The 22,116-nt window shown below is 43.6% G+C and overlaps 2 protein-coding genes across 4 annotated transcripts in view; both read left to right on the top strand.

Annotated features, from left to right (window-relative positions):
• COQ10B (coenzyme Q10B) overlaps positions 1 to 22,116 on the top strand; it is a 376,006-nt gene that overhangs the window by 303,810 nt on the left and 50,080 nt on the right. The gene's annotated exons all lie outside the window — the stretch shown is intronic.
• Positions 1 to 22,116, top strand: part of PLCL1 (phospholipase C like 1 (inactive)) — a 185,870-nt gene that overhangs the window by 138,749 nt on the left and 25,005 nt on the right. Inside the window, exons 1-4 of one of the 3 annotated variants that reach the window (XM_083626702.1) lie at positions 1,508 to 2,069; positions 4,160 to 6,631; positions 10,524 to 10,727; positions 15,249 to 15,324. In XM_083626702.1, coding sequence (XP_083482828.1) covers positions 1,554 to 2,069; positions 4,160 to 6,631; positions 10,524 to 10,727; positions 15,249 to 15,324 — 3,268 coding nt within the window. In that variant the 5' untranslated portion in view covers positions 1,508 to 1,553. Of the gene's footprint in view, positions 1 to 1,507; positions 2,070 to 4,159; positions 6,632 to 10,523; positions 10,871 to 11,064; positions 11,453 to 15,248; positions 15,325 to 22,116 lie in introns of those variants that run through there. The other 2 variants (XR_014551352.1, XM_083626703.1) reach the window with 2 other exon arrangements.

Here is a 22,116-nt window from a genome sequence, read left to right on the forward strand (position 1 = left end):
TGGTCCAAAAATAGAGAATCATGCCAACTATTTTCACAGTAAAGTTGTTTATTTTTTTTGTTCCTGTATTACATTCATCACCAATAGAAGGACAAAGGAGAGCACAGGCTTGCATAAAATTTGCATATGGAAATAATTGCTAAAAATTAAATAGAAATACAATACATCTCACCATAGTGAAGGAAACTGTAACCAGGTGCCTGCACTGTTAACAGGTGCCTGCATAGTTAGCACAGTTCCGGTTGCTAACTGTTAATAGGCAACTTCAAGGCCCCTGTTTTCCCTTCCCTGTTTCCGCTTTAGGACTTGGACTGGAAGGCTCTCCAAATAGATGGCTGTCCTCTGTAGAGTAGGACATATGGACACACTTTTTAAGAATGTCTTCATGATTACCATTGGACTTGATTGTGAGCTGAAAAGAAGATGAGGTGTGTTGAAACAAATACAGCATTTGTCACATTAGAAAAGGTCTTGAGACCAGGACTTCCTTCTAGCTACAATATGATTGGGCTACTGTAATGAATTTTACATGGGACTGCCTGTAAAGATGATTTGGAAACGCCAATTAATTCAGAATTCAGCTGCAAAAGTTCTGTCTGGTATGGGTTAGTGAAGCCATTATACACCAGTTCCATGTATTTTAAAAGGAAGATCCTTTCACATTCACATCCATTCATTCACAGTCTCCTAATTTCCTCTAATTCAGTGCTCAAATTACAAATGAAAGGGTGGAGGATTATGATGTCTGTTCTCTGATTCCAAATAGTGCTCCTTTCCTCAATTGTAGCCAAAGTGGGCAGGGCAGGGCATTCTCTGCATTTTAAACATTTATCTAGTTTCATCTCAGAATCTACTAAGTCAGAATTCTTTCCACTAGAATGTACAGTCTAGGATAAAATCCAATTCTAGTTTTCGGTTTGGCCCTCTGTTTAGATAACTGGGTTTTGAAAATTATCTTGAGGGGTGCCCGCAAGGTGCTGAAGTGTGGGTTACAAATATTTAAACAAATTAGGTAAAGGTAAAGGTAAAGGGACCCCTGACCATTAGGTCCAGTCATGGCCGACTCTGGGGTTGCAGCACTCATCTCGCTTTATTGGCCGAGGGAGCCGGCGTACAGCGTACAGTCATGTGGCCAGCATGACTAAGCCGCTTCTGGAGAACCAGAGCAGCGCACGGAAACGCCGTTTACCTTCCCGCCGGAGTGGTACCTATTTATCTACTTGCACTTTGACGTGCTTTCGAACTGCTAGGTTGGCAGGAGCAGGGATCGAGCACCGGGAGCTCACCCCGTTGCAGGGATTCAAACCGCCGACCTTCTGATCAGCAAGTCCTAGGCTCTGTGGTTTAACCCACAGCGCCACCCGCGTCCCTTTAAATAAATTACCTAGCTGCATTAAAGCTGCAGTCATGAATTCTATCAGCTTCTGGCTGGGTACTGAGTGTTCTTTTTGTGCTTGATTGGCTGGCCTTAAGTTCTGACCAATGGGAAGGCAAGGCAGATACGCCATTTTGCCCACCCAGGTTGCCAGGGAACACAACAGCAAGGTGCTTAAATGTTGAGTCCTCTGAAAGCGTTGACTGCTTGTATCCATTCTAGCAGCTCATCATCACAGTCTGTGGACTCTCCTACCCCATCCGGGGACTCATCGTCGCAGTCTGTGGCTGCTCCTACCCCACCTGAAGGCACATCATCACAGTCTATAGCTGCTACTACCCTGTCTGGAGCCACATCATCCCTGTCTGTAGCTGTTCTTCCCCCATCTGGAGGCTCGTCCTCACAGTCTGTAGCTGCTTGCATCTACTCATCGACGCAGTCTGTGGCTGTTCCTGCCTCATCTGGAGGCACATCCTCACAGTCTGTGACTTCTCATACCCAGTCTCAGGACTCACTGCCACAGCCCGTTGCCACTCCTACCCCACCTGGAGGCTCAGCGACACAATCTTTGGCTGGTTCTGCTGCCCAGTATGGAGGCACGTCGTCACAATTTTTGACCGTTCCTTCCACGTTCGGAAACACACCGTCACAATTCCTGACTCTTCCTGCCGAAGGCATATCGCTGGAGAAAGAGGCAAGACAGAAATGGAGGGGTTGGGAAACAGGAATGAGTATATGGGCTCAGGATGCGCGTAAGGGAACCGATGAGTGGAGTGAGAAGACCTGGAGTTTGAGCACACCGTTGCTTTGCCCCTTGGATCTCTTCCTGTTTGCCTCTGCTCTTTCTGTCTCATTCATACTTAGGTCTTCAAGCCCTGTGTGTACTTCTACGCATTCATTTTACTCACACTGACTGGTTCTCTCTTTCCTTCTCTAATCTGCCTGTACCGTTCTGCCTGAGGCCTTGTTGACACATAGTGAAACTCCTGTGTCAAAGTCAGTGGATTCTCACAATGCTTTAACATTTCTCAGGTGTTTATTTTCTGGTTAAACCATTTGAAAGTGGGGAGATTTTACATTGGGGGAGCAAGATTGTAAGCCTCCAGGTGTTTTGGAGCTGCAGCCCCTATCCTCTCTGACCATTGGCCATGTGCTGCGGTTGATGGGAGTTGGGAGTCCAGCAACATCTTCAGGCAAACTACTACCTCTAAAGGTTCCATATCTGCTGAGCATTCTCAAAACTCTGTTACTCAGAGACTGTTAATAGATGAGTTCTAAAGCCGGGACTTGCCTTTCACAATAGACTTATATGCTACCCAGTGCCTACATAGAAGTCCTATTTAATGGGGGGAATTCAAGGGGGAATTTGTTGTGGGTCATTGACACTAACATTACTGGATTTTGAAATGACAACTGGACTCTCTTTACTCTTACTTTCTCTTATTGTTGGTTAGTTCAGTAGAATTGCTTTGATTCCACTTCTATTTAAAAATCCTTGTAACTTAAAAAAATAAAGTGCTTTGCATGTCGATGGAGATTAGAGTTGTAGGTCAGCAGTGGTATGGACCAGTGCTTTTTTCTCTAAAAAAATGTTTAGGAGTACTCTCATTTTGACTCAAGAAAATCACCATTTTATACTTCAAATCAGGACAAATAAATACAATAAATGAACAAAAGTACAAAGATTCACAAAATGTTTAGGGGTATGCATCCCCCTGCATCCCCCCCACCCCGAAAAAAGCACTAGTATGGACAAACTTTTGTGTAGAATGGATTGTGGCTGGGCCACAGAAATGAGAATATATATATATATATATATATATATATATATGTCATGTAACAAATGTGAACCAGCTTTTTAGACAGGGGTTATAATTTTGTGGTTTTCTTTTGTTCATCCTTCAGGATGCAGAGCAGAATTAAAGTGGTTTGATAATATTGGTTTTTGTCTTGATCACCTTTATTTAACTCTGCCCCTTTGATTGCTGTTGTGCTGATAGTTATGCTACAAAAAAATCTGTTAGTGTTTAAATTGCCCCAAGACTCTTTGTTTTTTATGTACTTGATGGCAGCCATGCCACAGCCGGCCCTCCTGTGGGGCAGAGTGAGGTAGCTGCTTGAGGCAGAAAATGTGAAGAGTGTAGGGAGAGTAATATCAAGGTGTTAAAAGCACTGGGCTGTGTGTGTTCTGCACACATCCCTCATACCAGTTCTCTGCCCTCAAGTGTGGTGAAGAACACTGTCCAATGGCCAGTGTTGAAGTAGGAGCATGTGCCAGACTAGGGTTGCCATATTTCAAACAGTGAATCTGGACAGAAAAGTTGTTGAGCTTTTCTTTTTTCTGCCAAAGTTGTTGAGCTTCTTTTAGTTTTGCCCAAAGTTGTTGAGCTTTTTGGGTAAAAATGCCGTTTTTGAGCTATTTTTATGGAAATGCGGCAAAAATGGCACTGCCAACATGGGTTGTCATACACCTGGATTTTACCGGACATTTTCCCAATTTCTGCCCAGGCACTGCTGCTGACTGCAGTATTCCAGTTGTATTCAGGAAAATCCGGACGTATGGCAATCCTGTATTAGCTTCTGTTGAGGGGTAAAGGATCATCTTGTCATTCACCTCTTGCAAAATAGTTTATACCAGCCCATGTGCAGTTTAATGGATGAATGTTATTTAGTCAGTCACTTGTTGAGTGTGGTAATGACCATTATACTTAACATGTCATTTCTCTACCTACCATTTGATCTGAAGGGCATTAATTGTGTTTTGTTTTTTAAATTGTGTTGCAGGATCCTGCAAATCAAAAATGTGGACGCAAGAAAACAGTGTCCTTCAGCAGCATGCCATCGGAAAAGAAAATAAGCAGCGCCAACGACTGCATCAGCTTCATGCAGGCTGGTTGTGAACTGAAGAAAGTCCGGCCAAACTCCCGTATTTATAATCGTTTTTTTACCCTGGACACTGACTCACAAGCGCTTCGCTGGGAACCATCTAAGAAAGATCCTGACAAGGCCAAACTCGAAATTTCCGCTGTGAAAGAGGTCCGGTTAGGGAAAAACACAGAAACATTCAGAAACAATGGGCTAGCAGATCAAATTTCCGAAGACTGTGCCTTCTCTATAATTCATGGGGAGAATTATGAGTCACTGGATCTCGTTGCCAATTCAGCAGACGTGACCAACATTTGGGTGTCAGGTTTGAGGTACCTGGTTTCCCGTGCCAAACAGTGCCTGGATTTGATAGAAGGTAGCCAGGACACTCCACGTTTTGCATGGCTAAAGTCTGTGTTTGAAGCCGCAGATGTCGATGGTAATGGGATCATGTTGGAAGACACAGCTGTAGAATTAATAAAGCGGCTGAACCCTGCCTTAAAGGAGTCAAAGATCAGGTTAAAATTTAAGGAAATCCAGAGAAGCAAAGAGAAGCTAACGACCCGTGTAACAAAAGAGGAATTTTGTGAAGCATACATTGAGCTTTGCACTAGACCCGAAGTTTATTTTTTGCTGGTGCAAATATCTAAAAACAAAGAATACTTAGATGTCAATGACCTCATGCTTTTTTTAGAAGCTGAGCAAGGGGTGGCACAAGCAACTGAAGAAATGTGTCTTGATATTATTCAAAGGTATGAATTTTCGGAGGAAGGGCGGTTGCAGGGTTTTCTGGCAATTGATGGATTTACTCAGTATTTGCTGTCCCCGGAATGTGATATTTTTGACCCTGCACATAAAAATGTTGTCCAAGATATGACCCAGCCTTTATCACATTACTATATCAATTCATCTCACAATACTTACCTAATAGAAGACCAGGTGCGAGGGCCAGCTGATATTAATGGCTATGTCAGGGCACTGAAGATGAGCTGTCGATGTATCGAACTGGATGTGTGTGATGGTCCAGATAAGGAGCCCATCATCTGCAATCGTAACAGCATGACGTCACCTCTATCTTTTCAATGTGTCATTGAGGTGATCAACAAATTTGCCTTTGTTTCATCACAGTACCCTCTTATTCTTTGCTTGGGAAACTACTGCTCCATACAGCAGCAGAAGGTTATGGTTGAACAGATGAAGAAGATTTTTAAAAACAGGCTCTATACTGATATGCCACCGCAGTCAGAAGCCTACCTTCCATCTCCAGAGAAACTGAAAATGAAGATTATCATCAAAGGGAAGAAACTGCCTGATGGTGAGGATTTATTAGAGGGAGAAGTCAGTGATGAAGATGAAGAAGCTGAAATATCTCGAAGAATGTCTGAAGTGTCTGTGGAGACGCCCAAGATGACTTGGTTATGCAAGGAGCTGTCTGACCTGGTATCTGTATGCAGAGCTGTCAGATTCAAAGATTTTGAGCACTCAATGAAAAGTCAGAATTACTGGGAAATCTGTTCCTTTAGCGAAGCAGATGCTAGCAGAATTGCAAATGAGTGTCCGGAGAACTTTGTAAATTACAATAAGAAATTTCTGTCTCGAATATACCCTAGTGCCATGAGAATAGATTCCAGTAACTTAAATCCGCAGGATTTTTGGAACTGTGGTTGCCAGATAGTGGCCATGAATTATCAAACGCCAGGGCCGATGATGGATTTACATACCGGTTGGTTTCTACAAAACGGAGGATGCGGTTATGTTCTTCGACCTTCTGTTATGCGAGAAGAAGTTTCGTATTTCAGTGCGAATACAAAGGGCATAGTTCCAGGGGCCTCTCCTCAAGTTCTGCATGTCAAAATCATCAGTGGGCAGAACTTTCCCAAGCCAAAAGGAGCCTGCGCCAAGGGGGATGTCATAGATCCTTATGTGTTCCTAGAAGTCCATGGCATTCCTGCAGACTGTACAGAACAGAGAACTAAAACCGTTCAGCAAAACAGTGATAACCCCATTTTTGACGAGAGCTTTGAGTTTGAGATAAACCTACCAGAGCTTGCAATGATCCGTTTTGTTGTGCTGGATGATGATTACATTGGAGATGAGTTCATAGGCCAATGCGCTATCCCCCTAGAATGTATACAGCCAGGCTATCGGCACATACCTTTACGCTCCTTTGTTGGAGACCTTATGGAGCATGTTACGCTTTTTGTGCACATTGCAATAACTAACCGAAGCGGTGGAGGGAAGGCCCATAAACGCAGCCTGACCGCAAGAATAGGGATGAAAACAAGAGACTATACCATGCTGCGGAACACAAGTCTTAAGATTGTAGATGACATCTTCAAACCAGCGATACATCCATTAAGAGAGGCAACTGACATGCGGGAAAATATGCAGGTAATGAAACGTACCACTTCATTCTTTTCATTTGTTTTAGAACTTGATTTAACCAACTATTTAAGTCAAAATAACTGCTAATGATATTTTCATAACGGGGGGATCTTATCGCAAATGATGCAACACCCCATTAGTAAATAATGTTGTAGCTCACTTAAATTGTATTCTTTCGGTGTTGTTGAATGAACAGTCCCCAAGACCCTACCTCTCAAGTGTCAATGAGCTGAACCTTATGTTAGGATGTCCTCTGCATCCCTTGTAACCTGAAGTTCCCAACTTCCACCATGCTATCCTTGTTCTTCTGGATTTCTCTTCAACAGCCTTTTGGTCTACTACAGCTCCCACCATCCCTGATTGTTGGCCATGCTTGTTGAGGTTGAAGGGAGTTGTAGCTGAAACATCTGTAGGATAGCAGATTGAGGAAGGTTGCTTCAAGAGGGATCTTCTGGAGGTGGCAAGGCAGTCAGATTGCATGCCTGCCCCCACTGCACATACTGTCATCAGCTGTGACTCAGGCTGTGCATCTGTACACATAAATGCCAGATTCCTATGACCTTCTCTTCGCTGTTGCCCCCCCCCCCGAAGAAGGACTGAAGAAACCAGATGCAATTGCAAACAAATACATATGTGTATGCAGTAATTAATACATGACCGCATACTCTCAGTGTATTTTTGTATGTATATCTCTGTATTACACAGACTTGATGACGCAGCCCAGTACCAAAAACATGCTAAAATCCATTGTAGTCCCTGCACACTAAGAACAGCATTCTTGTGTGCACCGGATTTGGCACTGAAAGAAGTTAGAAGTCAGAGTTTAAATGTCTGTTTCATGAAATATTACAGGACTGGTAGTCTACTTTCTTCTGTTAATAGGAATGGTCTTCAATAAATTAAAATTTTCCACCAGGAAAAATAAAGTATATTGATGCAGGTCCTACAAAGGGTTTAAAGTTCCCCATAAAAGATTAATTCATTTGTTCTATAAAACTTGGTGTGCCCCCCCCCCCCGGCCGCTGCATCCTTCTTTTCAACATGTTTTTTAATCAAGTGAAAGTACATGTCTACAGTTCATGCAAGCAGTTTTATCCTTACCATAATGTATAAGCAAGTGGTGAGAAAATACAGATCTTATTGAAACACCTTAAAGACAAATTACATTTAGCACAAAAATGAATGAGGTTGCAATATGCATTTAGATGACAACACCCTTTGCCGTCTGTCAGAAGATGGAGAGAGCAGCTGATTTAATTATATCTAAAAGCCGTGTTTTTGTGAATTCCTGTTGGGAACTGGTTTGTAAATATGCTTGTACAGAAAAAGAGAGAAAAAAGCCCTACTCAAAACGAGAAATGTTAGTATAGCCAAATGATGGAGAGTTGCTCTTTCACTTTTATAGACTATAATTACTTTCATACACACAGATGTTCCATTCATTTTCTGTCCTACTTGGATTACAATGGTATGTAGCAGAATGCAGGTTCAGTGCCAATTTGTATAATTTGGGATTGATGGGATTCAGGTGGCCTTTGGAGCAACGCAGTGTCTGTAATGGAATTTTGTACTCTCTCCAAATCTGCTACTGCTGAACTTGATAAGCAACAAAATGGTTTGTGGCAGCCGAAGAGGTTTAGGCGGTGACTAAACACATGTGTAATGGATAATAATTTAAATTAGGTTTCTAAAAGGCTCATACTGCATCACACAGCATCCTTCAGTTCCCTTGTACTTGGGAGGGAGTCCACTGCTGTAATGTTGAACGTTTGATTGGTTTGTTCATTCCCTTGCTTCCTGGGAGTGGGGTGCTGCTGCTTATGGGGGAGGGATTAAGAGGCAAGGTGGATGCAGTGCTGGAGAAACTCACCTCTTTCTCTCCTGGCAAGTGGAAGCAACCCCACTTCCAGGAAGCTTGTGTTGTGGCTCCATGCCCAGTAGGGGTGAGCTAGATCTGGGAGGGAGTTGCACCTCTTTTCCTCAGTGTTTTTTCGGAGCTGTCTTTCTCAGTGCATGAAAAGGAACAGATAGGGCATATATAATGTCCAGCTTTCTGGAAGAGTTTCCTGAAGGAAATAAATGGCTTCTCCTATAGGCTTCTTGGGTGCTAGCATACCAAGGTGTATATATCCCAGGTTTCCTTAAAAGGTAAAGGACCCCTGACAGTTAAGTCCAGTCGCAGACGACTCTGGGGTTGCGGCGCTCATCTCGCTTTGCAGGCCGAGGGAGCCGTCATTTGTCCGCAGACAGTTTTCTGGGTCATGTGGCCAGCATGACTAAGCTGCTTCTGGCGCAACGGAACACCAAAACCAGAGCAGCGCATGGAAACGCCATTTACCTTCCTGCCAGAGCAGTACCTATTTATCTACTTGCACTTTGACATGCTTTCGAACTGCTAGGGTGGCAGGAGCTGGGACCGAGCAACGGAAGCTCACCCTGTTGCGGGGATTTGAACTGCCAACCTTCTGATCGGCAAGCCCAAGAGGCTCAGTGGTTTAGACCACAGCGCGACCTGAGTCCCCCAGGTTTCCTTAATGCCTGCTTAAAACGGAAAATTGGTTTTTGGTTGTGCCTGTAGTCTCCTGGTATGACTTGTAAACTGACTCCTTATGCAATGTGTCAGTCAGAGGATGCAGCTGTGCCACGATGGAAGCTTGTGCCCTTTATTGAATGCTGACAAGTCTTCTGCCTTTAACTATAGCCTGAAAATATAGGTTAAAAATACCGGGCACACATTACTATTCAGTGAGACGTTAAATACACCCTGACTCTAGTTTTGAGTATTTCAAGAAAATCAAGCAGATACCTTTCTATTTTTGTCTTAAAAGGAAACACAAGAGAAATATTTTAAGGCTCATGCATATGAGCACACATTTTAGGAGACAGTTCATTAAGAAAAAAAGCAAACTTGAATGCTGATAAAAATAGAGCTCAGTCTATTGCATGTTCTTGAAGAAAATTAAGCCTTGAAATCTTCTCGAGATCCCTAAGCAGGCTTGAAATCAGCATCTGATAAGTTTACAGAAATGGTGGAGCCCATGGTTCTCAGAGGGCCCTCAGCTCCTGCTTGTGGCTTCCTTTTTAAAAAGTTTCCAGCATTCAAAAGAGAAGCACCAAGTGATTAAGTTGCAGTAGCTGTGATTTTCATTTCCCTGGAATGCTTCTGGGGCTCTGATGTCGGACTGAGAGGTTTCTTGGGGAAATTAAGATGGCAGCTTCTCACCTGGCATTCCTTTGGCAAGCTGGGTAGCATGTTGCTGCCCCACTTAGCAGTGAAGGGGGGGGGGCTCACTAGGACACCATAGCAGGTCCCCTGAAACCTGGCATCGGCCCTGTCTCTAAGGACCACTTCATGTATTTACAGAAATACACTTCCATGGGAAGTTTATGAAGCTGCTGTGATGTACAAAATTTGATGCCCCCCCCCCCGGCCCTTGTGCCACCTTCCCAAAACTGGGTGAGTGAGGTGCTGGTTTTTGGGAAGAAGGCATGAGGCTCTGGCACGTTCCTTGAGCCCTCCTTGTGCCCTTCCCAAAACTGGGCAAGCACTAACTAGGCTTTGGGAAAGAGATGGGTGGACTCTAGGACCCTGTCAGAGCCCTAATGCCTCCTTCTCAAAGCAAGTGGTTACTAAATTTTGGGTCGGAGGCATTAGATTAGGTGCCTGTGTGGGAGAACCAGTTGTGCTGCTCTAAATCCGTTTCTGACACACCCACCACTAGCATACGGTCCTCAGATAGGTGGTGAACCTTTAGTGTAATCCTCAGGCCAAAAAGGTTGGCCATCGCTGTTCTAAAGAGTCCAGTGTTCCTCATTACAGTTACAGTTAGCTCTATAAAATAAATTGGAATGATTCCCTGCCGTAAGTATAAACTGATGCTTTTATTTTCCTCAACAGAATGCAATTGTGTCTCTTAAAGAGCTTTGTGGACTCCCACCAATTACCAATCTGAAGCAATGCATTTTGACCTTGTCCTCACGCCTTATGAACAGCGACAATGTTCCCTCAGTGGCCCTCTGCATGAAAGACAACTTCCCCTACCTAGAACCTTTGGGGACATTGACAGATGTGCAGAAGAAGGTTCTAGCGGCATACGACCTGGTATGGTGTGGTTTTTTTGGTTGTTGTTATCTGGTTTATATTGGAAATAACATGAGCCAACTCTGTTTCTCATAGACTTTCATATTGGCTTATGACTTGTATTTCCCCAAACTCAACTTTATTTGTTTGTTTGTTTATATTGAGTTTATATCATCATCATCATCAATCTTTATTACAGTCCAGAGACCCAACAAATCGTTACAAAGCAATACACAATTCATACAGCCTACCTCCAGGTTAAACAAGCATTTTGTTCAGAATATAGGGATCATTGGTTCTTGCAACCACCGATAAAAACTTTGCCACTGCTAATGATGAGGATGAGGATGATATTGAGTTTATATAAAAATAAACATCAGCACCAAGCCTGTTAAGAAGATCAATGCCTTTCTCTGTGTAGCATCTTCTACCTTTCCCAAATAGGATAGAGGAGCCTCTTGACAACCACTGGTCTGTATTGGTATCTATTATAGGATACAAAATGGATTTAATGTTTTCCACTTGGAAATAAGTATTCCCCCCCCCCCCAGTTGCTAGAAGCATCAGATGACCATGTTAGTACACAAATGGGGCAATAGATGTGTGATAGGGAGATATGCGAAGGTATCATAATTAATTAATTAATTAAACTTATTAATCACTTTTTTAACAAAACAAACTCAAAGTGACTTACAACAATAAATCAATTAAACATAAATTTAACCAGGATAATAATAATAAAAAAGAGGAAAATCTAAAATGCATTCATCTTTTCAAAAGGCAGGACTAAAAGGTCCCACTCACTGAAGGAGGCCACGGATAATTAAAAGGGAAAGGCCTAGTAGAAAAGAAATGTTTTTGCCTGATTCTAAAAAATATATTCAATGGTGGTGACAGGCGACTCTCCCTGGGGAGTAGGCCTGGGCGATATATTGATATATTGCCCAGGACCGGTATAAAGGGCAGACCGTGATGGTGGTTTCACTCAGTGGTATATCGCTAGTGAAACCATTACCGCTCCTGATTCCCTGCAGCTCCTGCAGCCGGCTGCTGGAGACAGAAGGACTCAGAGCTGCGGCAGTTTCACCAGCGATATACCGCTGAGTGAAACTATCGCAGTCTGCCCCTCATGCCAGCACAGAGTGAGAATCTAGCTGCATCAGCCAGGCTCCGATACAGCTTGTTCCTCCCTCCTTTTCTTTAAACTGCTTGGCTGAGGAGCGCATGGCTGCCCTCACCTCAGCCAAACAGTTTTGCGGAGCCCCCAACTTGCCACTGGCTCACACTGGTTCTTGAGGTTAGCTATGTAGTTCTTAGGCTTAGGAACTTGAGCCAGTATATGGTAGGATTTTAGTGGGTATTATTACTGAGGTCCAGGTCCGAGGGCCTTCTGGCGGTTCCCTCACTGCGAGAAGCAAAGCTACAGGGAACCAGGCAGAGGGCCTTCTCGGTAGTGGCACCCGCCCTGTGAAATGCCCTCCCATCAGATGTCAAAGAGATAAACAACTACCTGACATTCAGAAGACATCTTAAGGCAGTCCTGTTTAGGGAAGTTTTTAATGTATTTTTAATCTTTGTTGGAAGCCGCCCGGAGTGGCTGGGGAAACCCAGCCAGATGGGCGGGGTACAAATAATAAATTATTATTATTATTATTATTATTATTATTATTATTATTATTTGTATACCATCCTATACCCACAGATCTCAGGGTGGTTCACAGGATAAAATCACAATATAAAAACAGAAAATACATAATCAAAATAAAAACAAGAACAACCCAATAATCCTGATTCCTGAATTTAAGAGACGTGTACCTGAATATGGAAATGATGGTGTTGATACCTGGGTTAGGGTGTAAATCTTTTAATAGGTGTCCTTTAAAATCAGTGACCCATGGATCTTGCAGCTTGATTCAGTGCAGGTTTAGTCAGAAGTTAGCCCTATATTGTTCAGTGGGGTCGACTGACTTGCAAATATCATGTAGAGAACTGTAGCCTAATGATGTATTTGCTTGAAAGTAAACCACACCAACAGAAATTGGTTTTGTTTCTGAGCAAAATTCATATTGGATTGGACTGCAAGTGTGTGTGTGTGTGTGTGTGTGTGTGTAATTTCTCATTAAATACATTATAATAGACTTTCTGAGTGATTGAGATTTGTGTGTATTTGTAGTCATGTGAATACATTTTTGAAGGAAATTTGTCTACGTGGCAGTGCGTGTTCAGTGGTGCACGAAATGCTCTGATATTTCACACAAAGCAGATGCAGTTGCTCAGAGACCCTTAGCAATTATCTTTCTAACAATTAACTGCCTGCTTTATTGGCTTTATCCCATATAAACAGACAAAGAGCGTTTGTCTGATTCTCATTTTTCTTTCTCTTGACAACTATATGCCCCACCACTGATGGCTGCCGTGCCGCCTTTCGACCTGGATATACAAGTCACCTTAAGTCAAAATGCTTGAACTGTAAACTGATCTTTGTTTTTATTTAATAATCCCATATACAGTCTTGCCCACAGACCATTGGATTAAACGGTCTAGTGCAGGTGCGGCAAATCTTTTTTGGAGTGAGGGCCACCTTTTTGGGGGCCAAAGTGTGAAAGTTGGGTATGGCATTTTTTAGAGGGACAAATTATTGGTGAGGGGGGGGGGTCACAAAAACCTTTCGACACCACAGAATCACATCAAGGGGGTATGTGGGAGTTATCAATAAATAAAAATATGGGCCGGATTCAACTAACACAGTGCACTAGTGAAAGATAGCCTAATGGGGCTTCCCCCCTCTCCTGCTCCCTGTACTAGGGAGATTGTTTTGTCTGGCAAGCAGAAATGCTTGCAGTGATGTAACCATCAAATTAGTGTGACATTGAAGGCCACCCTGTAAGAGAGAGAGAGAGAGAGAGAGAGAGAGAGAGAGAGAGAGAGAGAGTGTCTATATGTATATATAAATGTATGTTGTTGTTTAGTCGTTTAGTTGTGTCCGATTCTTCGTGACCCCATGAACCAGAGCACGCCAGGCACTCCTGTCTTCCACTGCCTCCCGCAGTTTGGTCAAACTCATGCTGGTAGCTTCGAGAACACTGTCCCACCATCTTGTCCTCTGTCGTCCCCTTCTCCTTGTGCCCTCCATCTTTCCCAGCATCAGGGTCTTTTCCAGGGAATCTTCTCTTCTCATGAGGTGGCCAAAGTATTGGAGTCTCAGCTTCAGGATCTGTCCTTCCAGTGAGCACTCAGGGCTGATTTCCTTCAGAATGGATAGGTTTGATCTTCTTGCAGTCCATGGGACTCTTAAGAGTCTCCTCCAGTACCATAATTCAAAAGCATCAACTCTTTGGCGATGTATATATCTATATCTATATCTATATCTATATCTATATCTATATCTATATCTATATCTATATCTATATCTATATCTATATCTATATCTATATCTATATCTATCAGCTACACACAGAGAGATATGTAGTCAACTTTTGGGTGCCACAGAAAAACCTTTCAGTAGGTCTGCTCTGGGTAAAAGTTCCTCATTATGAAAGTGTTGGGGTTTTGGTTATAAAACTTCACACAACGCACATTGCTTTTACTTTGATGTCTGCTGGATTGTGTTTGCATGAAATGTCACTAAGCAAGAATTGGGGATGCCTTTTAGATGTTTAAAGGTGTGCATTGTCCACTCTCCCTCCCAATAACTGCATAATTTAATAAACATTCTTTAAGGGTTACTTTTGTTTTGTTTTTTAGTATTCACAGTTATTTGAGATCCTGTGCTCCCCCCCACTGTGCAAACTCAGTACGAGTGCTTCCATTCAGCATTATTTAAAAAGGAGACAAAGTGTAGCATGACTCCCCCTCCCCCATGAAGTACCGTGAAGCTTGGTTTGTTTGTTTTTTTTCTTTTTTCTTTACCTATGATTAATTTTTTGGAGGCTCTGCACTCCCGTTCTTCTCAGTGATAAAAGTCACAGTTGTCCCTGCTTTTAAATGAGAGCTGGGTGGAAACAGCATCATGTCGGCTCTCCCCTTATTCCTCATCCATTTTGTGGGAATGGGAAATGGTGCGCCCTAGACTCTTACCTTACACTTGATGCTCACAAATGCGTCACCTAACAGTTGGATGTAACATTTGGCAGCATCATGAATGAGATAAGACACAGTTGATTGCTGAATACCATGGAGGTTCACGTGGAAGTCCTGCTGATTTCAGTGAAACAACTCCAAAGTTAAGTATGTGCATGATTGCAACTGGAGAGACAGCTTTGCTCATTTGGAAGTACCCGAGGCATTGATGTCCTGAAGCTTGTAATTGTCTGTCTCCTGCCTTCATTTCCTCCTGACATTGTATCTTGCATTTCCCCCTGTCTGTCAAGATAATGCCTAATTGACATAAACTGTTCATTGAATCTCCCTTATCATTTTTTCTGTTACAAAATGGGGAGCGTTTTAGAGGAGTGAATGAATAAGGGCTTTTCGACATAGGGATTCTGGCCTGAGAGGCAAAGCTGGTAAGAGCAACTTTTCTTGTTTTATTTTCCCTGACAGATGATTCAAGAAAGCAGATTCCTTATAGAAACGTCAGATGCTGTTTACGACAAGATAGTTCAGTGCCAGAAAGCAGGTAACCTTCTTTCAGTTTTAAATATACTCAAGAGACTTCCTTGGCAATAATCATCCCAAATATTTTTCCATTCTAGCTCTTGCCCATTAAGGATACAGTATCCCTCCTTGCTGCAGGAGGTGGGAGCAGAGTTGTGCTGATGGGGACTGGTGGGAGTTGTAGTCCAAAGATTAGGGTCCAGCTGCACTGGCTATCAATTAGTTTCGGGATCCAATTCAAAGTGCTGGTTTTGACCTATGAAGCCTTAAACGGCTCAGGACCGCAATACCTCAAGGACCACCTCTTTCCATATGAACCTACCTGGACCCTCAGATCATCTTCCGAGGCCCTTCTTCGTGTGCCTCCTCCTCGAGAGGTTCGGAGGGTGGTAACACGAGAATGGGCCTTCTCTGCAGTGGCTCCCCGTCTGCGGAATGCTCTCCCCAGGGAAGTTTGCCTGGCACCTTCATTATACACCTTTAGGTGCCAGGAAAAACGTTCCTTTTTAACCAGGCCTTTGGTTGATCCAATTGACATCCTATACCCTTTTAAAATGCTGCTCTTTTTTGGGGGGGTATTATTGGGTTGTTGTTTTTATTTTGATTATATATATATTGTTGTTTTTATGTTGATCTTTTCTGTGAACCGCTCTGAGACCTCCAGGTACAGTGTGGTAAAGGTAAAGGGACCCCTGACCATTAGGTCCAGTCGTGACCGACTCTGGGGTTGCGGCGCTCATCTCGCTTTACTGGCCGAGGGAGCTGGTGTACAGCTTCCGGGTCATGTGGCCAGCATGACTAAGCCGCTTCTGGCGAACCAGAGCAGTGCATGGAAACGCCGTTTACCTTCCCGCCGGAGCGGTCCTATCTACTTGCACTTCGTGCTTTCGAACTGCTAGGTTGGCAGGAGCAGGGACCGAGCAGCAGGAGCTCACCCCGTTGCAGGGATTCAAACTGCTGACCTTCTGATCGGCAAGCCCTGGGGTCTGCAGTTTAACCCACAGCGCCACCCGTGCCCATATAAATTCTAATAATAATAATAATAATAATAATAATAATAATAGGGGAGGCTGTTACTGGGGAGCTAGTTCAACATCATCTTCTCACAGTGACCAACCAGAATACCCATGGGATTGTCCATTCATAGCACTGCCCCGTCTCTCATTGAACAGGTCAGATATGGTCTGTAATAATGAGAGGGGACGCAGAGGATTTAATAAATTAAATGCCAAAGGAGTTTAAAAAGGAACGTTCGGAAAATGGCAGGGCAGGTTTTTTCACATCATGAAAGGTGGCATGAGTGCTCCCATACCCCCAGGGCTCCTGTGGTAACATTAGAGACCCATGTGGTGGTGTAGTGGGGGACCAGCACTGTTCTCCTTGTTTCAGAACACGTCACATCACTGGAATTTAGCAGAGGGGAATTGCCAAGGCATGGAGAGCTCAGGACTGTGCTGGCACGGCATGGCCGAGCCAATCTGATACTCTTGGCATTGCCCAACTGGACAGCTCTGAGCAATCCACACCTCCCCACTCCCCTTCTCGCTCTGGGAAGTGCCAGTGATGGGCTGCTCTCCGAAGCCGGGAGAACAGCAGTGCCCCAAGTACTACTGTGTTGTACAGGAGGAAAAACCTCTGAAATAGTATCCGAGTGTGTAAAAGCAGCTACTTAAGCTGTGCAGTTTAAGCCCCCGCCCTCCCTACAAGCATGCACTAAGGTCTCTTTCACTGAAATCAATGAGACGGGAGCATTTAACCACGGCTGTTTGATCCACTATCCTTGCATTGAACTAATTGTCCGGAAAGGTACAGCTTTTTATGATGGCAGAAAATACAGTCATAAAATAAGTGGGCAGGGTGCGGGATTGCTTTTGTCAGACAGGCATCCTAGGATTGGTAAATGGTTATGGTGGCTGTCACTTTGTCTACAAATGGGAGGGCTTACAAAGCAAGGCTTTTAACTAATGCCACAAGTTCTGGGCAAATTTACATTAAAAAAGAAAGCATCAAAATTACTTCCAGTAAACTCCATACATCCTGACGTGTGATATTTGACGTATGATATTCTTTCTGGAAGGGGGTGACTTGCGATTACGCTGAGATGAACAGCCTGCAGTTTTTCATAAGCACAAGCTCCACTTGCGCATGGTGGGCCAGTTCTGGATCCAGCTCTTTGTCGGGATTCAGTTCCCCACCCCTGCCGTAATATGGCCATCAGTGCAAACTTTCCCAGGGCAGCTCATAACCTACATCTCCCATACAAGTTTATCTTCTTGCTCCAGACTCAAAGCCCCTGGAGCAAAGCAGAGCACAAGACAATGTAGGTTATATTATCTGTCTTGGGGAAGTTTGTATTGATGGTTGTTTTCAAGAATAACAGCAGTCCAAGATGAAACATGTGCACAATAATATATAGTAGCCCACAGAACATCTTATAATCTCAAAGTATCATATCCTAGAGAGCATGCCTTAAAGCATCATTATCCATATCACAGCGCCTTATTAAATTCGTTTAAAGTTTCATTGTCAAAATCATTGATTGTAAGAAGAATAAATAGAACAAGGTCGGCTGTGTGATCCATAAATTTCAAACATATGAGCATCATAAGAATAAAACCAATTTAATTGGATATTTTTCCAGCTGGAAGAAAATGTGTTTATTTTCATTGTTTCTAAACCTCTTTTCAGGTTTTTCTTTTTGTGTGTGTATGTTTGCATTGTTTTTGAAACAATTTTCTCCGTTTTTATGTTATGACTGAAAATCGCCTTGAGACATGTGTTAAAGGTGATTCATAAATGAATAATAAATTTGGTGGGTGGGATAACAGTCTGATTGGTGTTTAACAGCTAGTGTAGTACACATTCACTTCATGCGTTCTGAGTTATAGAGGAAAATCCAAAGGGTTCTGTGGATTTCTCTCTAATCCAGGCATCCCCAAACTCGGCCCACCAGCTGTTTTGGGGCTACAATTCCCATCATCCTTGACCAGGGGTCCTGTTAGCTAGGGATGATGGGAGCTGTAGTCCCAAAACAGCTGGAGGGCCGAGTTTGGGGGTGCCTGCTCTAATCCCTCAGCCTCACAGCCAATGCCTTAGGTCACAAGCAATACTATTCATTCATTCATTCATTCATTCATTCATTCATTTGAAATGTTTATAGACCACTCTTCACTTGAAGGTCCCAGGGCGGGACTAAAGTACCTTCCCTCTACAACTGCAGAAGGCATTTGCTGAAGTCTTAAGGACAGGAGGAGTTTTCCTTAGCATGGACTGGTTAAATAATTTTTCGAAACCATGTTGGTATTTAAATACAGCAAACCATGGTGTTACTGCAGTATGAGCCAAGCGGGCTAAGTAATTTTTTCTGTGAGCATCTCTTAGCTCTGCTTTTGAATCTGACAACAAAGATTCTCACTTGGGGGTAGGGAGCCAACTGTCAAACCAAAGTGGTGAATGATTTGTTCTGCCTATTGTATCTAGATGATCCAAAGCCTTACTCCTTCTGTGAGTGTGTGCGCACATGTCATCTGTTTTAGAGATTACCTCAATTAGAAAGTATCATCAGCTTAATTAAATTGATTTTAGAATTAATCTAGTTAAAGCAGCACAAACCTCAGTAACAGTCTTGCTTACTTCGTTAAAACCTTGTTTAAACAGAGCTTATTCCATTTAGTAACTGGATTAATATTACTAAAGCAACTGAATGAGATGAAGCCCATATAACTAAGGCTTGAATTGGTTTAACTGCATTCAATATTTTTTCCACTGACGCAGCCGAATTAAGGTAATTGTGTTATTTTGCTACAGCCTATCTGCATTTAATTCTTTGCAGCTAGGTCCAAGGTCCTCTACTTGTACAAAAACATACAAACAAATAAACATTTCTTTCTCTGAGAAGAACAATCACATTACTGTGCACAAGGGAATTGCCAGCAGCACAGCTAATTGGAGCTATACATCTTCATCATGATAATTCTGGTGCCTTTTCACCAGTGTGTTCTGTTTTACCAGATACAGTGATACCTCGGGTTACATACGCTTCAGGTTACATACGCTTCAGGTTACACACTCCGCTAACCCAGAAATAGTGCTTCAGGTTAAGAGCTTTGCTTCAGGATAAGAACAGAAATCGTGCACCGGTGGTGCGGCAGCATCGGGAGGCCCCATTAGCTAAAGTGGTGCTTCAGGTTAAGAACAGTTTCAGGTTAAGAACGGACCTCCGGAACGAATTAAGTACTTAACCTGAGGTACCACTGTACACTGCATGTGCCTATGGATGCAAGCCAGAGTTGGTTGCCCTATTCACAGATGCTCATATTCCCTACCTGGAGCGTTCCCATGGCAGCATACCTTTGCCTACCAGTTGCAGGGCATCTCAGGTGGGGAGGGTGCTGTTCTGTGAGAGCAGAGTGCTGGACTAGGTGGGCCTTTGGTCTGATCCAACATGGCTCATCTTATGGCAGAAGAAATACCATATTTTTCCGTGTATAACACGCTCCCTTGTATAAGATGCCTGTTTTTTGGGGACTCCAAATTAAGAAAATGGGAGGGGGGAGATTGCCCAGAGTTGTTGAGCTTTGGAGGGGGGGATTGCAGAAAATCGCTCACCCATCTGACCTATTCTGACACTTGCACGCGTCACAAGAACCACCTATCGTCTGTCCCCTCGACAGCAGAAGCCACCAATCACCAGCCCAATTGCTGCAGCGACATCCAATCAACACCAGACCTTGCCACGGCCACCAATAACACGCCTAATAGCCGCTGACAATCTCCAGCTCGTCTTATACACAGAAAAATACGGTAACAAACAGAGGGTCTATAGGAGTACACATTGGACTGAGACCAATTTCTTCATACAGAGTGGTCCAACAGGTGCAGCCCTCTTATGAGGAACTTAACATATGAACTGATGAGCGGCCATAATTCCCTCGGCTGGATTATTTATTTACTTAATAAATTTGTTAGTCGCTTTATCTTGCCCAAGGCAACCCAAAGTGGCAGACAGGCAGACAAAAAACTCCACATAGGTACATTAAAACCAAGGGGGAGATACATTAAACACTTCCCACCCACTTCTAAAAGGCCACAGATAAAGGCCAAAAGCTTGGTTTTAGAGAAAGTTTTTTGCCTGGTGCCTAAAGATATATAATGATGATACCAGGCGAGCCTCCCTGGGAAGAGGCACAAACAGGGGGCCACTGCAGAAAAGACCCCTTTTTTGTATTGCCACCCTCCACACCTCTTGTGGAATGAGAACATGAAGAAGGGTCTCAGATGATTTTTGCAGAGTCTGGGTTGGTTCATATGGGGAGAGGCAGTGCTTGAGGTATTGATGTCCTGAGCCATTTAAAGCTTTATAGGTCAAAACCAGCACTTTGAATTGGATCCGGAAACTAACTGGCATCCAGTGCAGTCAGTCATGGATTGGTGTTATATGCTCAAACCATCTTGCCCCGGCAAGCATCCTGGCCACTGAATTCTGCACCAGCTGCAGTTTCCGAGCCATCTTCAAAGGCAGCCCCCTGTTGCAATAATCATTTGTATGGGAGTGTGGTTTCGCCCACTGTGCTCACCTAAATTGCCCCAAGGAGCCTGCCTCTTCCATGTGGTAGTGGCCCAGGTACTGCTTTGAGGTGCATGCTTTAGTGACTATGAAGCAGAACTAAATGTTAAGCTACTGCTCATGGTTGACAGTAAGCATCTCCGGGATATCCTTCCTCAAATTCCCTTTGGAATATTCTCAGGAGGAGTTGAGAAGAGGCTTGGAGAAACAATGCCTGTCGTGGTTATGTTTGTTTGTTGTTTTTGCCACTATTCCATTGCTACCTCTTTGACCATGTGGGATGTGGGTGGCGCCGTGGTCTAAACCACTGAGCCTCTTGGCTTGCTGATCAGAAGGTTGGTGGTTCGAATCCACACAATGGGGTGAGCTCCAGTTGCTTGGTCCCAGCTCCTGCCTACCTAGCAGTTCAAAAGCACACCGGTGCAAGTAGATAAATAGGTACCACTGCGGCGGGAAGGTAAAAGGCGTTTCCGTGCGGTCTGGTTTCTGTCACGGTGTCCCGTTGTGTCAGAAGCGGTTTAGTCATGCTGGCTACATGACCTGGAAAGCTGTCTGTGGACAAACTCTGGCTCCCTTGGCCTGAAAGCGAGATGAGTGCCACAACCCATAGTCACCTTTGGCTGGACTTAACCGTCCAGGGGTTCTTTACCTTTTTACCTTCATTGACCATGTGGAAACAGTATGATTCATGGATGCTTTGTTGCTATAATGAATTACTTTATTTTTCGCTCTATAAGATGCACCAGACCAAAAGACACACCTAGTTTTTGGAAAAGGAAAACAGGAAAAAATATATTCTGAATCTCAGAAACCAGAACAGCAAGAGGGATCGCTGCGCAGTGAAAGCAGCAATCCCTCTTGCTGTTCTGGCTTCTGTGATAGCTGTGCAGCCTGCATTCGCTCCATAAGACGCACACACGTTTCCCCTTACTTTTTAGGAGGGAAAAAGTGAGTCTTATAGAGCAAAAAATACGGTATATATTTCTCTAATATGCAAGGCTGCATGCTTCCTCTGGTAAGAGCTCCATTGAATGCAGTGGAAATTGCTTCTGAGTAAATATGCATAGGACTGCATAACCATCCCTGTTTCGACACGCAGCCTGGGGAAAATGTCTTGGATTACATCTTCCCTGAACTTTGACCAACTTTGCTGACTGGGTCTGATGAGAGTTGTAGCTCCAAACATCTGGATGGCATGAGGAGGATGGTGTACATATACTGTGTATATAAATCCTCATGGGGCACAGT

Source organism: Podarcis filfolensis (assembly GCF_964270895.1).
Source record: "Podarcis filfolensis genome assembly, chromosome: 1".
In the NCBI taxonomy this organism is placed as follows: Eukaryota; Metazoa; Chordata; class Lepidosauria; order Squamata; family Lacertidae; genus Podarcis; species Podarcis filfolensis.